Source organism: Melospiza melodia, chromosome 5, assembly GCF_035770615.1.
Source record: "Melospiza melodia melodia isolate bMelMel2 chromosome 5, bMelMel2.pri, whole genome shotgun sequence".
Taxonomy (NCBI): Eukaryota; Metazoa; Chordata; class Aves; order Passeriformes; family Passerellidae; genus Melospiza; species Melospiza melodia.
In genome coordinates this window covers 75,966,649-75,981,673 of record NC_086198.1, presented here as the reverse complement: position 1 = coordinate 75,981,673, position 15,025 = coordinate 75,966,649, and the positions used below count along the sequence as shown (strand labels likewise).

General features: G+C 41.8%; 1 protein-coding gene across 4 annotated transcripts in view; it reads left to right on the top strand.

Moving 5' to 3' along the window:
- Positions 1 to 3,294: 3,294 nt before the first annotated feature.
- Positions 3,295 to 15,025, top strand: part of RGS12 (regulator of G protein signaling 12) — an 85,660-nt gene continuing 73,929 nt past the window's right edge. For 2 of the 4 annotated variants that reach the window (XM_063157459.1, XM_063157460.1), the window contains exons 1-2: positions 3,295 to 3,391; positions 8,961 to 10,910. In XM_063157459.1, the coding sequence (XP_063013529.1) occupies positions 9,054 to 10,910 (1,857 nt within the window). In that variant the 5' untranslated portion in view covers positions 3,295 to 3,391; positions 8,961 to 9,053. The remainder of the gene's footprint in view (positions 3,392 to 8,960; positions 10,911 to 15,025) is intronic. The other 2 variants (XM_063157458.1, XM_063157457.1) reach the window with 1 other exon arrangement.

Below are 15,025 nucleotides of genomic sequence, written 5' to 3'. Positions count from 1 at the left end.
CCTTTATTTCTACTATTTCACAGCTCCCTGTAATTGTTTTTGTACATCAGCATGCATGGATGGGAAACACTATCATCCAAACCAAAATGCATTTATACAAAAATATTTTCTTCCATTTCCCACTGCCAGGAGTGTCTCATACCAGGAAGAAAACTACGTTCAAAATAAAAGGAAAAGTTAGATGAACTAGTAGGCCAAGGTAGATCCTGATGGCTGTGTGTTCATACAGTCCCCAAATGTACATGTACAAAACATGATCTTTGCTTTGGAATTTAAAAAATAAGTTCTTTAACAATGACTTTGCTCCCAGCTGTGTATTAACTGGCCAAGCTAACTACACTGTATATGACACACAGTCTTCCCTGCTGTTCAGAACAAAATCAAGCTAGGAAGGTTGGAATCACATTTGTAAACTGAACAAGCATTTGACACTGATCACGTACATTTTTATTATTTTAAACAGCTTGAAAACATTAAATGATAAAAGTGATATTTATGTGAGGATTTTTCTGTATGTCTAAAAACCTTCCATTCCTTTAATTAAGGTAATTGAACAATGGTAATTAAAACCACAGACTTTGTGTCAGATGCTGGACTACGTTTATTTTCTGCCTTCTCATCTGGTGCTTGTGACAGCAATGATCACAGTCCATTACAGGATGCATTGTAAACCTCTCCAGAGGAAGCCTGACAGGCTGTTTGGTGACAGCCACCCCTGGTGTGATTGAGATGTCTCTATGCCCAACATTAAGCTACTTAGCTTCATAAGCCAAAGCTTTTCCAGCCCCAAAGCCACAAATCCTTATCACTTTGTTTCACACTTTCTTCCTTTATTGTCTCCAACAGTGGTGAGAACAGTAAGTTACAGCGGAGACCTTGTGTGGATTTTTGAGGGGCCATTAATCACCTTGTTCCAGATTATAACATGAAGTCTTAATCACCATTTCCAAAAGCACTGAAGCAAAGCACCGAATTCGTTCTGGATGAGTTGGATTTTTCTGACTGCAAGCAGGGTGTGTGAGCACACACACCTGTGGGCATGTCAGCCCTCAGCTCTCACTTCTTCCTTCCTGGGCATGACTTAAATAGGAAATTCTGCTGTGGTACAAAACAACCTTCAGTGAGGCCAGACTAATTACATGCTCCTGTGCTATTACAAAGGGCAAACAATTCTGTTAATTATCACAAATACAACAGGTTCAGGTATTTGGAAGGGGTAATCTGACACTGACATGGAGCAATTAGGTTAGAGTTAGCAGATTCTGATGGCACATTTTAGCATCCCTCCTCTTCGAAGCAAAATAAAACATAATACCTGTGTATCAACTCCATAAAGATTCAGTGGGAGACCTGCAGTTACCTCTGTGGGATACTTACCATTCCACTTGTCACTTTCCAAAAGATTTCCTTCAGTTTCTTCAGCTGTTTACAAGGTCAGACTGAAATACATTGTTCAATTTCCCATTCTATAGGCAAGGAGGTTGTGCAAGCCAGTCCTAGATCTGTTGGGGTAACACAGCAACAGAGACAGTGGCAAAAGATATAAAGTCTTGACAACCTCCTGTGGCAGCTGGAAATAATTGGGCTCTTAAGGGATGGCAACCCAAACCAACACCTTGGATTTGTGGAACACCATTCTCTACCTGTGACATCTTCCCAGCCAAAAGGATAAATAATTATAGCTTCTTTGGGCCAACTTAAATCACTGGATTATTTTTAAAAATTACTGTACCTCACCTGAAAGAATCAACTGTGAGGTTTAAAGTCAACACTCAACTTTCTTCCTTGAGTTTTGAATTTTTAGCCTCCCTAAGGACTTAATAATTACTTATATGAGACACAGTACATTTGAAGAAGTTTGGAAATTTGTTACACTGATCTGCCAGGATATCTTCTGTGAGGATGAGAAAAAGACATAATGCTTATTTTATTTGGTTATTTTTTTCTTTTCAGAAGCTTTTCGCATAAAACTGGATAAGAGAGATAACAAAACTGGCATCTAGGTTGATCTGAAATGTCTCAGATTGGTAGAAACCTCCTTGGGATGGACTGACAAAGAAAAAAAACAGCAGAATGAGAAGGTGAAGGCCAGAGTAGAGGAGCAGGATCCTCTGTTTTTCCAAAGAGCTTTTTCCTTTGCCCTGTGTTTTTGTTTTTCCTGAAGACTCTGGTATCCTGTAAGCACTTCAGCTCAGGATGGAATTATTAAGAAACAATTTCCTAGACTGGGTAAGAATTAGACAAATGACTGAAGTTAAACCATTAAGCCACAGTATTACAATTTAGATGCTATCTTACAGACATAATGGCTGTGGGATAGATATACAGCTCTGGAGACTGGGGAAAAAAACCAAAAATCCCCAGAAAAAGGTAAGAATTCTCCTTGAACTTGTGCCTGGTAAGTTCAGTGTCAGGTTTCCTGTGCATAGAGAAAAAAAATTAAATACCCCACATACAAAGGATTGCTACAAGTACATGTTAACAATTAAAGATTACATTCTTCTGCTAAGATCACAAAATGCTTTCAGGTTCTGTGGGAAAGTCAAAGAGATTTGGTTAATTCTACCCTTTCTCTGACTCTTATATTCTTTACGAGTTTCTTAACTGATGTTAACTTTTTTCCCCCCTCTTCCTATTTCTCCTATTTAAAATAAGAGCTGTCCCCGGTGTATTTTGAGCACCTGCTGCCTGTGCCCAGCTCCACCGGGCGGTGAAGCTGCCCCCTGGCACACACCTTTGTCCTTTAGGCGTCAGTGGCCCCTCAGTGCCCGCTCCGCCTCAGGCTGCCGGTGCAGGCAGTGCCCGCCGCTCCCTCACCCCGCGCTCCGTCTCGCTTTATTCCCGCCCTTCAAAGGCGCGGCACACCTGTCTGAGGCGGCTCCCAGCCCCACCTGCGCTCCGAGCCGCGGGCTGTCGGTCCCTCCCCTCACACGGTCCGGAGCCCGGGCTGCGCTCTGTGTCTCGGGTCCGCCGCGCCCGCGGTGCGGGTGCGAGCCTGAGCCCGGCTCCCGCTCCCGGCCCCGTTCGAACGGCCGCCGCCAGCCCGCGCCTGCGCACTGCCTGCCCCGCCGGAGCCCAGGGCGAGGCGAGGCGGCTCGGGGAGGCCAGCGAACTACGCGCCCCGTCATGCCCCGCGCGCCCAGCTCCCCACGGCCGGAGCGAGCGGGCCGCTCGCAAGGCACGCCGGGAGCTGTAGTCCTCCGGCGCGGGGCATTGTCTCTCCCCTTTCTCTGTCCGGGAACCCGACCGCCACCCCGCCGGGCGAGCGCGGTGACTGACAGCGCCGGACAGCCAGTCGCCGCAGCGCCGTGCGGCCGAGCCCGGCGCCGTCTCCCCGGTGACCGGGACAGCCGCTGCCTCGGCGGAGTAGCCGGAGTCCCGGGGGACAGAGGTGAGTGGGTCTGAGCGGGGCAGCGCCCACCGCAGCCCGCCCGGCTCTCCCATCCCCTTCGCCGCCGAGCGCCCGGCCCGGGACCCCGCTGGGATGCGGCGGGAGGAGCGGGGACGGCAGATGGACGGCGGGAGGGGGGACGGGGGGAGGGGAGCACGGCGGCGGGGGCCGAGGGGAGGCAGGGGGCAGCCGGGAGCCTTGGCCGCCCCTGTGCGCGCCCCTCGGGCTGCGGCGCTGCCCGCGACCCCCGGAGCGCAGCGCGGAGGGGGCGGCGGGTCCGCCCGCGGGGTGGGGGGGGCGCGGGTGCTCCGTGCCCTCCCGTCTTTTACCGCTTGATTTTTCAAATCGTCCCTGCGGGCTCAGGTGCCGCTTCTCCCCTCCCCGCAGCTCCACCCCCCGGGAAGCGGCTGCCCGGGAGCCGGGCAGTTAATGGGTAACCCCGCGGGGCGCTGCTCCGCACCCGCCGCCCCCCGGGTCCCCGCCGGTGCCCGCGGGACGGCCCCGCACCCGCCGAGGGCAGCGCCGGGAGCGTCCCCGGGAGCGGGGCAGCGGCGGCGGGGCCGTGCGAGCGGCTGTGCAGAGCCCGCCGGGCCCGTCCCGGTGTCCCCGTCCCGCCCGGGTGTCGCTGCTGCCGCCCCTAGTGCCGCCCCTCTGAGCGGCGTCCCAACAGTTCTGGAACGAATTTGCAAGAAAAGCAGCGGGGAAAATGCCTAACTGCGAACAAAACCTTTCCACCTTCTTGAATACGGCAGATAAATTAGTCTGAGTTGTAGGCGCATGACTGTCTGTACAATAGCTTTAGGAAACTGTGTCCTTGCTCACATGAGTCTTGTCAGACAAAACAGCGAATGTCCTGTTTGTGTTCCTTACACTTCGTACACTGTCTGCAGTGGGAGAAGAGTTTTTATTAACAACTACTTTTCAGCCTGCTGTTACTAACTGCAGTCAATATTTTTTGAATTATCACACTAGATACACCTAAAGGAAACATAATGGTCTGTCTTGCCAATTGTGGAATGCTGATGAGATTTTTTAATTAAAACATTGTCCTGCCCAAGTTTTCAAACAACTGGTAGCTGTCTTCTACAGGTTGTGCTGTTACATTTCTTGTGTAACTTGTCTATAAACACGTACCACATTTGAATAGTTAGTGGAATTCAAATGTGACAGCTTCATTTGAGCTTTGTAGGGACTTGGCATCAGCTCTGCCTCAACAACTGGCACCCATGCTGAAGTCTTTTGCATTACTTCAAGACCTGTGTGAGAGACGAGGGAACAGTCTCTCTCCTCTGTGCACTTCCACTTTGCATACTTTATTCTCTTGCAGTCCTACTATGAAAAACAAAATAAAGCCAGACAGAATGAAGCCAGACAGTGTCTCTGCACATTAACATGGATCCTGCAGTGCTGAGCAGCAGCCCATTTCCAGAGGCTTTTTGGGAGCTGGTGGTGGTCAGTCATGTACTCCTGATCTCCAGGGGCTGCCCCATGCCCTCTGCGCTGCTCAGTTACAGTTTAACATGGGCTGCAGCAGGAGCGTGCCTCCTGTTTCTGTTCTCTTTGTTGCTATGAGATAACAAGAGCAGGAGCAGGAAACAAACCACCTCTCTCCCTTGGAAGTAAGCAAATACATGTTATTTTCTTTGGAGCAGAGGGTTTGAAAATGACATGAAAAGCTAACATGGATATGTAGCAGCGTACCATACAGAAATGCAGTGTTTGTGGGATGCAGTACATTTCAACTGTAACTGGTATTTTTGCTGTATTATACCCCACAAAGAATTGATCCAAATGGTAGACCAGAATGCTGAAATCTTGAATGCTTTGTTTTGTTTTGCAGTTCTGTGTCAAAGCTGATGTGGATGGACAAATTATGTTATTTCAGATACCTGAACAACTCTTAATGTGCACATATTAGTGATTTTGCCAGAAATGTTCTGTGTAATATTTTGTAGTTATAAAGTTACAAAGCGTTATATCAGTGCAAGTGAATTGGTGTTTTTGTTTCACTGGATATGCTATATGTTTTATAATTTATTACAGGAAAAAAATATTCAGACAAGTTTACTTTGGAATTGTGGAAGTTTGTGCCACTTCTGTGCCATATCTCTTCAGCTCCAGGTTTCAAGTCTGCAAAGAAATTAGGAGAAAAGTTAGCAATTAGATAACTTGATAATTTAGTTTTGAACTAGTCTGTTAACAGTTTGACAATCAAGTAATCTCTGCTTAGGGAAAACATTTTTTTCATAATTGTTCTATTTGCCTGTCATGCCATTATTGCAGTAAAACATACTTGGAATGCTGAGGGTTCTTGCAGAAGAGATATATTTGTCCTTCGTCTTGAAGTTTCCTAGATAAATTTAATGAGATGTTGTTTGTCCTGGGTGTAATTAGCATAAAAATTGCACAGTAATATTCAGGTACTGAGGGAGGGAAGACGTGATCTAGTGAAGCAATACAGTTTGTCTTTGGTTGGTATTTTTTTGTTTTGGGTTTTTTAGATTCTAGACACATTAATAGCAAAAACCCTTTAATGTTGAATTAGTTCCTAATTTTGCACCTACAAAATTTCACAAATATATTAATAGCTGAAAGTCTTCATATATCTGGAACATCAGTATTAGAGGAAAGTAACATGTTAGCAGCCTGCTGTTTTGTCAGGTTTTTGAATGACATTTCATTATCAGTGGTTATCACTACAATAAATGCTTGATGTGTAAGGGTCATAGGTTAGGAAGGAAAATGGGTAAATTGACTTGTGAACAGAGTTGAAAGGAAAACCTCTCTTAGTAAATGCAGAATTGTGATGTAAGACAATGTTGGGGTTTGCCTCTTCCCAAGAGCAGCCTAACTCTATTTTCATTGTGTGTTTTTACAGTGGCATTTAAGATATTTTTTTATAGATTGGAGAGCTGTATAGATTAGCTGTAAAAAAACTGTTTTTCTTATCAACCACTTCAACATTATATGTTGAATCTCAAGTTTTTTAGTAACAACTGTTTTTTATTATATTTTTAAAAGGAGATTATTTATAATCTCATACTCTCTTAATGGTTTCCTTTGCTCTTGGAAGCTAGTAGCACAGTTTTAGGTGCCAGATACTATTGGGCTTTGTGGTGACCAGGTTAACAGCACAGATTCAGAGGGTACCCAGGGGTCACATTAGGCTATTCTCCAGACAGCTGAAAACAGAAATATTCACTATAAGGCAAATTGGAACATGTATGTATTCATGCTCCTAGATAGAAGGTTTTTATTTACCATTGGGCATTTGTTAGTTCTATTTTTGGGGGTTTTTTTGAGAACTATATTTTGAAATATTTAATGGCTATTCTCAAAAAGTAATAGACCTAATTAGAGATAGCTGAATGCGCAGTGACCTCTTGATTCCCAAGTTTAGCTCCATCAGGAAAGGGTCAAACAACATTTAAGATATGAGACAGGATGCCAATTGATGGGGCTTTCTTACAGCAATGTAAGAGTTAAGTTTGGTAAAATGTTTGCAAAGCACTTCTTATGTTATGATTTCCATTTAAAGGTTAGGTGTGAAGTTTCATTACTTCTTAAAGCCAGAGTGGGTTTTTTTTTTTGTCTCAAATTATAGGAAAAGTATTGTTAATGAAGCTGGATAATTGCTATATTAAAACAATTTGCAAAAATCATTCTACACTGAATAGTCACAGCTGCACCATGGAGACATAAAACCCTGATGTCCCTTTGTTAAAAAAACCCGAGAAACTAAACCTCAAAAAGTAAGGCCAGCTGGATCTCTTCTGGTATCTTGAAATCTGTCCTATTTTAGGTTTGGAAGGCTCCTGTGGAATTACATCCTTCAGTTGAGTATCTAGCACAATATTTGAGAAACAGCAGTGGTTTCTTAAATTTGGTAATCAAGGAGTTCAAATGTAGATAAGTAATTAAGACTATAATTCTAAATTGTATTTAAGTTTTGGTTTGGTTTTTAATTGGTAAAACTTGTGAAGTAATTGCCTTGTTTGTTCTAAGCCAGGCAGAAATACTGTGAAAGTAGTGTGCTGTGGATCTAATCACATTCTGAGTGTGGGTTTTTTATTTTTTCTGTAGCTGAGAGCAATGTCAGTAGGATTTCTTGGTCATTTTGACCATGCAAGTAGTGAGTGGGACACCACTAATTTACCACTTTAGATATGATAAAGAAATGTGTTGCCTCTGAGGGTATGTGTATTTATATCTTTCTGTGAATGTATTTATCTAAAATGTTGCCTGCATTTTGCCCAAATATGCAAGATACTTGCTTTCAAGCATGTTATACACTTTAAGTGTGTTACAATGTGACTGAGTTAAGGATAAGCCTGTGGACCAACTCAGAGTAATTATCGTCAGATTAGTTCTCACTTGCTCAGATGGAGTTTATTGCAATTTCATGTAGCTGCAGTCCCATGGGTTTTTCTGTCAGTCATCCTCCAGACCCTGGAAATGAGGATTCATATAGTGCAACAAGGAGATAGTTTCAAAAGTTGAACAAGTTGTCATTTCTTTTATTTGTATTAGTCATTTTCATGCATTTTAACCTGCTTAGTGGGGGAAACCTCTCTAAAACAATGGAATTTGCTCAAGTATATTTAGAACAAGACATCCAGACTTCAGTGCTGACACTAAAATGTAGTGAAATATTCTACTTCTTGCTGTTCGTACAAAGCTGTTATATGTTAATTGCAAAGTCATGTCTAGATTAATGCTGGCAGCATGTGTCTTTTTCACTCCTTTTTTTTTCTTTTATTTTTGAATGTTTAAGCTAAAGTAAAACACATGGGTGTTGGAATGATGGTCTGAAATGCATTTTTACAGTGTTTGCTATCTGACAAATTGTTTTGAGTAGATTAATTGATGGGTGTAACAGTAAATCTGATCTTGGATCCCTTTGGTCTGATACATGACTGAGTGCCCACTTGTCATTGCATATGTAAGTGAAATGTATGTAAGGAAGTTGGTCAGATACTTATTTTGAGCTGTCTTTACAGTCAGTGGAGAGATACAGGCAACTCTAGGGGTAATTAATCCCTTTTATATGATACATGTGGTACCCGTTTCTGTATGCTGTGTAAAGGGGGTGAGGTACAGCTGAGTAGATGAGCATGAGCTCTCATTTTTGTTTTGCTGGGAAAGGATGTATGAGCTTAAATAAGGATTTTCTCTATGCTGTAAAATGCAGTGGTAGTATAATGGTGCAGTAAGCCAGAAGGAAATTGAATAATAAGCAATGGGGGGGAGTTGGGGGAAGACATAACATGCTTAGTATAAAAAACACTGACTGTACATCAAAAGACTTGGATCCTGTTCTTTGCCATTCTGTCACGTTGTCATCTTGGACAGCCACTTTATTTACATTTGCAACTCCTTTCTTATCACTAAAATGAACACCGTGGTACCTGTTCTTTTCAAACTGTTCTGAGTGTTTTGTTAATTCTCTGGCAATAGTTTTTGGTTAGTTCACTAGCAATTTTTTCTCAACAGTAAAAGGAATACTTGGTGCTAAAAGACCGGAAATATGATGAGAATTAAAATGTCCTTTCTTTCTTTCTTTGTTTAGATCTTCATCAGATGGAGTGATACTCTTGAAACATGACAAAAAACTGGACTAAATAAAAATTTTCCTATTTTAGGAAAAAAAAATAAGTCCAAAATGTACAGACCAGGAGAGACGGTCAAACATCGCCTCAACATGCACGCTCCTCCACGGATAAGAAGCGTGGAAGTTGCTCGAGGAAGAGCAGGTTATGGCTTTACCCTCTCGGGACAAGCCCCTTGTGTTCTTAGTTGTGTGATGAAAGGAAGCCCTGCAGATTATGTTGGACTTAAAGCAGGAGACCAGATATTTGCAGTTAATGAAATCAATGTGAAAAAAGCCTCTCATGAAGATGTAGTGAAACTTATAGGGAAATGTTCTGGAGTCCTGCACATGGTCATTGCTGAAGGGATGAGTCATATGGATTCATGTTCAAGCGATGAAGAAGTTGGTTTTTATGATGGGAAGGGGTGGCTGAAACCCAAACCTGACTCTAAAGCTCTGGGTATAAACAGAGCTGAGAAAGTTGTCGAAGAAATGCAGTCTGGCGGCATTTTCAACATGATTTTTGAGAATCCTGCTCTTTGTGCTGGAAACTCAGATAATTCTGCACCAAAACAAAGATCATTTCCAGTTTCTGCTGCTATGAAATTTGAAACTGGCAATGAAAATGTAAGCAATCCAAATATACTGTCAAAGGAAGAAATAGCCAAAGTTCTGAATGATGATTCAGTTTTTAGAATCGGACTGGAGAGTGCAGAAGACTTTGGGTTAGATGCAAGCATTTTGAATGTTGCCATGATTGTAGGTTACTTAGGCTCCATCGAACTTCCTTCAACAACTGCAAATTTGGAAACAGAGAGTTTGCAGGCCATTCGTGGGTGCATGAGACGTCTGCGGGCAGAGCAGAAAATCCATTCCCTGGTGATGATGAAGATAATGCATGACTGTATTCAGCTCTGCAGTGACAAATCAGGTGTTGTGGCAGAATATCCTGCAGAGAAACTGGCATTCAGTGCTGTTTGCCCGGATGATAGAAGGTTCTTTGGCCTAGTTACAATGCAGACAAATGATGATGCAAGCTTGGCTCAGGAAGATGAAGGGGTCCTGAGGACATCTTGCCATGTTTTTATGGTGGATCCTGAATTATTTCATCATAAAATTCACCAGGGTATAGCAAGACGTTTTGGACTGGAATGTACAGCAGATCCAGATACCAATGGCTGTCTGGAGTTTCCAACATCCTCTCTCCCTGTCCTGCAGTTTATTTCTGTCCTGTACAGGGATATGGGGGAGCTGATAGAGGGAATGCGTGCAAGGGCTTTCCTCGATGGTGATGCAGATGCTCATCAGAATAATAGTACCAGCAGTAACAGTGACAGTGGGATTGGAAATTTCAACCAAGAAGAAAAGAATAATAGAGTTCTGGTGGTTGATTTAGGGACCAATCCAAGTAAACACATTCCTAGCAGCATATGGGAGAATCCAGTAGGAAGGGGACAAAATCAGCCTGCTTCCCATTGGAATGGCTTCTGTCATGAGCAGGAGGGAAACATCCCTTTGGAAGTAATTCAGAACGATAAGTCCCAAAATGTTAGCAAGCACTTGAGCCCTTCTGCTCGTATTGAAGTTCCATTGGTTTCCTCCCGAAATTCAGTGCCCCCGTCCAAGAAAAACGCTGCAGGGCTGGGCAATCAGAGGTGGCTGCCTGTGCACGTTTTGCAGGAGTGGCAGCATGGCAATGCCAGCGACCAGGAGTCCTACACAGACTCCACAGATGGCTGGTCCAGTGTGAACTGTGGCACCCTTCCTCCCCCAATGAGTAAGATTCCAGCTGACAGGTACAGGGTCGATGGCAGCTTTGGTCAGCCACAGCTAAAATCTCACAAAAGTGAATGGTCCAAGAAGATGTTCTGCATTCAGAACAAATTTGGCCCTCCACACAGTATCAGGAAATCTAAAGAAGATAAAAAGGTAAGAACATGCTGGTGTTGGTTCTTAACAGTATCAAAAAACCCCACACCCAAACCCATCTGCCTATGGTACTTTTGCACAGTAATATTTGCATATTAAAATTGAAAGGTGTATTATATAATTTACAAAATTTCAGATGAAGAAAATAATACCTTCCACTCTCGTCTGCAGAGGCATTTCATATTCCTCTTTAATTGAGTGCAGCTCTGGAATTGTACTTCTGCTGGAAGTGCTGTCTGTTAGGGCTTTCTCACTTTTCTTCTTGCCTCTTCATTGTTTCCAAATGTCTCAGTGGCACTGAAATGAAAAGGAGACATGACATTTTAGCAACTTCAGTTTCTTCTGACCTTCAGCTGCAAAAGAATGGAAAGAGTCTGCATCTTTAGTCTGGTTCCTTTTTGTAGAAGGCTGGCTTGCAAATGTTGTTATTTTACTGCCATCTATTTTTATAGAGATGTAGTCTAATCATTAGTCAGAAACCTGGATTATATACTTCTAAGTGACTAAGACTGTTTTATTACAAACTTCACTCCAGCAAACCTCTCAATACAAGTAGCATTAAAAACCAACATAAAAAATGAGTAGTGGTAGGTCACAAATCTAACATTCTGCCAGCAAGCCTCTAATTCAAATTTTATTCCAAATTACTGTTTCTTCTTGTTTTGTCTACTGTTAGACAAAATGAGGAGAGTTAAAAAACAAAACAAGGTGTGGGAAGAGTATTCAGGATGATTACATACCCTTTGTGACACACACATTTTGCTGTTGAGGGAGCTAATCTCAGGGGAGTCTGTTGTTGATAACTAGAATTCTGGTAAAGTGGAGGCCATTGTTCTGATACTGAAAGGATCAGCAGCAGTTTTGTATCTGAAATGTTTGCTGACTCCAGGGAAATACAGAATCTTATACTCCAAATTAGCCTTCGGGAAACTTTGTCATTCCAGGCTTAGTGTTCACCTTAACAATACACCAGTGTATAACTATTATATCTACTAGTTTGTTTGTTTTTATTTTCAGCACAAAAAGCATAAAAAAGACTGTACGTGAAAGTTTTGTGTATTGCTGGTATTATTGTTTCAGATGTCCATTATGCTATCCAAATCTGTTTTGAAAAAAAATGTGGTTTTTTCCTCACTTCATTAAAAATATACAACCACTGATCAAGTGGATGACAGTGGAGGTTCATTAGTTGTTTCATACTGTAAGAAACAAAACCTTTCTGGGGATTAGGTTGCAGAATTTAAGAGCATTTTGAGTTTGGTGTGGAAAGAGAGGATATTTTTTATTGCTTTTCCTGCACTGTAAAGCAAGCAGCGTTTGTCTATGTTCTATTGTATGCTTTTTGTGCTGAAAAGAAAAAGAAATAAATTAGTATGTATAATAGTTATACACTAGTGTATTGTTAAGGTAAATGCTGCTACAGGCAGCAATGTTTTCCGGAGCCACAATAAAATTAAATTTCAAGTGTTCTTAAATTCAATGTGATTCACACTTTCAGAAAGTGTGAATCAAAAGCTAAACAGCTAAACAGAAACATTAAATTTGTAAACACTGCCCACCCAAACCACTTAAGACTTAATTCTATCTGCTGCCCTGAAGTCTTTGCTGGTGGACCAAGGAAAAGTCCTCTTTATGTGCAGCGCCTGGTGCAGGTGCATGGTGGATGTTGGTCCCAAGTGCTGCATTGGATGCTGCTGAAATTCCCTCAGGGTCTCTGTAATAAGTTTGTGTCTGCAGTGTTGTCCACTACAGTAATATGGATTAGATGTTTTTCAGAAACACTTATTTCATGGAAGTCAAGATTATACTAATTAAAATCTCATAGCAAATTTTACACTTTGAGATGAAAGATGCTCTACATTTGGCTAAAGAGTAGTAATATTTCACCTACTGTATCATTCAGATCATCATAAACCAACACTAAGTATGTCAATCTTCCCTTTTGAGTCTATCTGATAATAAAATAGGCATTCTGTTCTTTGATTAATGACAAATTTGTTTGCAAGACACATTTAAAATGTTCCTACACGGCTTTAGCATTTAATCTCTTCATTAAAGTTACAGACCCTCTTTTGCATTTTAATTTTATTTTTCAGTATTATTGAAGGCTGTTGAAACTGATGAGAAAAGCTCATAAAGAATATTTGGAGTAATTCACAGAGATGAAGTTGTACAATGTTCTCATCTTAAATCTTTCATGTAAATGATCAGAGGATGTTATTACTGATTATCATACTCTGTTCTTCAGGTGCTGAAGAAATAGGGAAAATCTGTATTTGCATCTTAGAGCCCTAGTTCATTTTCATAAGAGAGAAATTCAGATTTTTTATTATTTTGTGTCAAGGGATGAGGTGAAACTGCCCATTCCTAACCATTATTCAGGTGGGTTAGCTCCTGTGTTCCAGAAAATTACATGTTCTCAACTTCCTATGACCTTTTTAAGTGGTAAGGATTTATTTTACATAGCTTGCTTAGACTCATTCCAGTCACAGAATAAAGTGTATAAAGTGGCCACATAGGATTACATTAATATTTTTACAACCTGGTGGCTGAGTCTAAATGCTGTCTTCATTTGGCAGAACAGCACTTTAATTGCTTTTGTCTTTTACATCAATACTGAAGGTAAAACATCCTATGACAGGGAATGTAGAAGCTGCTAGAGGGAGAAAAGGTTAGCAGAGGTAGAGGTGCTTGTGATGCACTCTGATTCCATATGAAACACTGTCTTCTTCAGAATTTTCATCACACATGAATTCCTGGATGCAATTCTGCTCTAGCAGAGCTGCTGTGCAGATAAACAGTGATGACCACAGCATGTAATTCTGAAAAATATGCTGTACTGTACAATGCTAGTGGGGGGTAAGATGGGCATAAACTGCTTCCAGATTTTATGGCTGCACTTACACAACATTTGTGAATTGTACAGCACGCAAGAGCAGATGTGAGAAAGTGTAAGTGAACATATCTATTTAAAATTGCACTCTCAAAACTGAGCCTGGGAAGTGCTTCTTGTGAGTAGGAATAGATATGGCATTTCAGACCTCTGTTGCAAGCAGTAAGCACATTCTTTGAGCTGTGTTTCCCCTCCAGTGATGGTGTTTTCAGCTCACAGACTAGAATTGTGATTAATTTTATGATAATTGGCAAACCCACTTTTAAAATACTAATTTTCTCTATATGGTGTTTTAAAATTCAATATAAGTGTGAATCGTAGAAAATAGTTTAAAATGCCTAATTTTGTTGTTAGTGGACACCATGAGGTTTCTTGTTTTCTTTAAAATGTAATTATGAATTATTGCCAAGTTACTGAACACATGCTTTCGCAATTGCTGTATTTAGTTTTTTTTCTAAAACCTTTTAAAAAGGTTTTTGTGCATGGCAAGAGAAGAACTAAACCAGGGATATTTGGTTCTAGTCCACCTCTTTTGACTGAGACCTACCAGAAGATATCTCTGGCCCTGTGCACCTCTCATACTGTTCCCTGTACTGAACTTCAACGTTTCTTGAAAGTGTCATGTGAACAGATTTCTGTTGAAGAAATTAGACAAGGAGAATTTCTGTTGAAGAAATGAGACCATCAATATTCTAATGAGAATTTTTTGGTGGCATCCATGTCTTCTGTAGGTCTTAGATGAAAACAAGCAAGGAGAGGCCTGATGATGTTGCTGAAAAGGCAAATCATGGAAGGCAAGATGTCTTTTAATCTGAGAACAATTGAGGAAGATTTCTGGTGACAGTGAGCTTCTAAATTGCTCTAAGATTGATGCTGGGTAGGGGTTGGGTATGCTCTGCTGAGGTCTGTGAGACAACATGAGCAGCCTGGTTATGGTTTAAATTGAAATGGAATAATTCCTGCTTTTTTGTTTGCAATTCCAGCTGCACTGTCCTGCCTTTGCTGTTGCATTGCTCTTTGCACCTTCTTTAGCATCCCACTAAGTTCCAGTCACTCACCTACTCGCTCCTGTGCATGATTTTTGGGTGACACAAGTGAAAAGCACCATAAGCAATCTGAAAACATCAGGGGATGTTGGAATTGGCAGGGGACTTGAGAAATTGCTGAGCAGGGAAGCATTCCTTTCCCTCTAGACTAAATTAATATAAATATGTTTGATTTT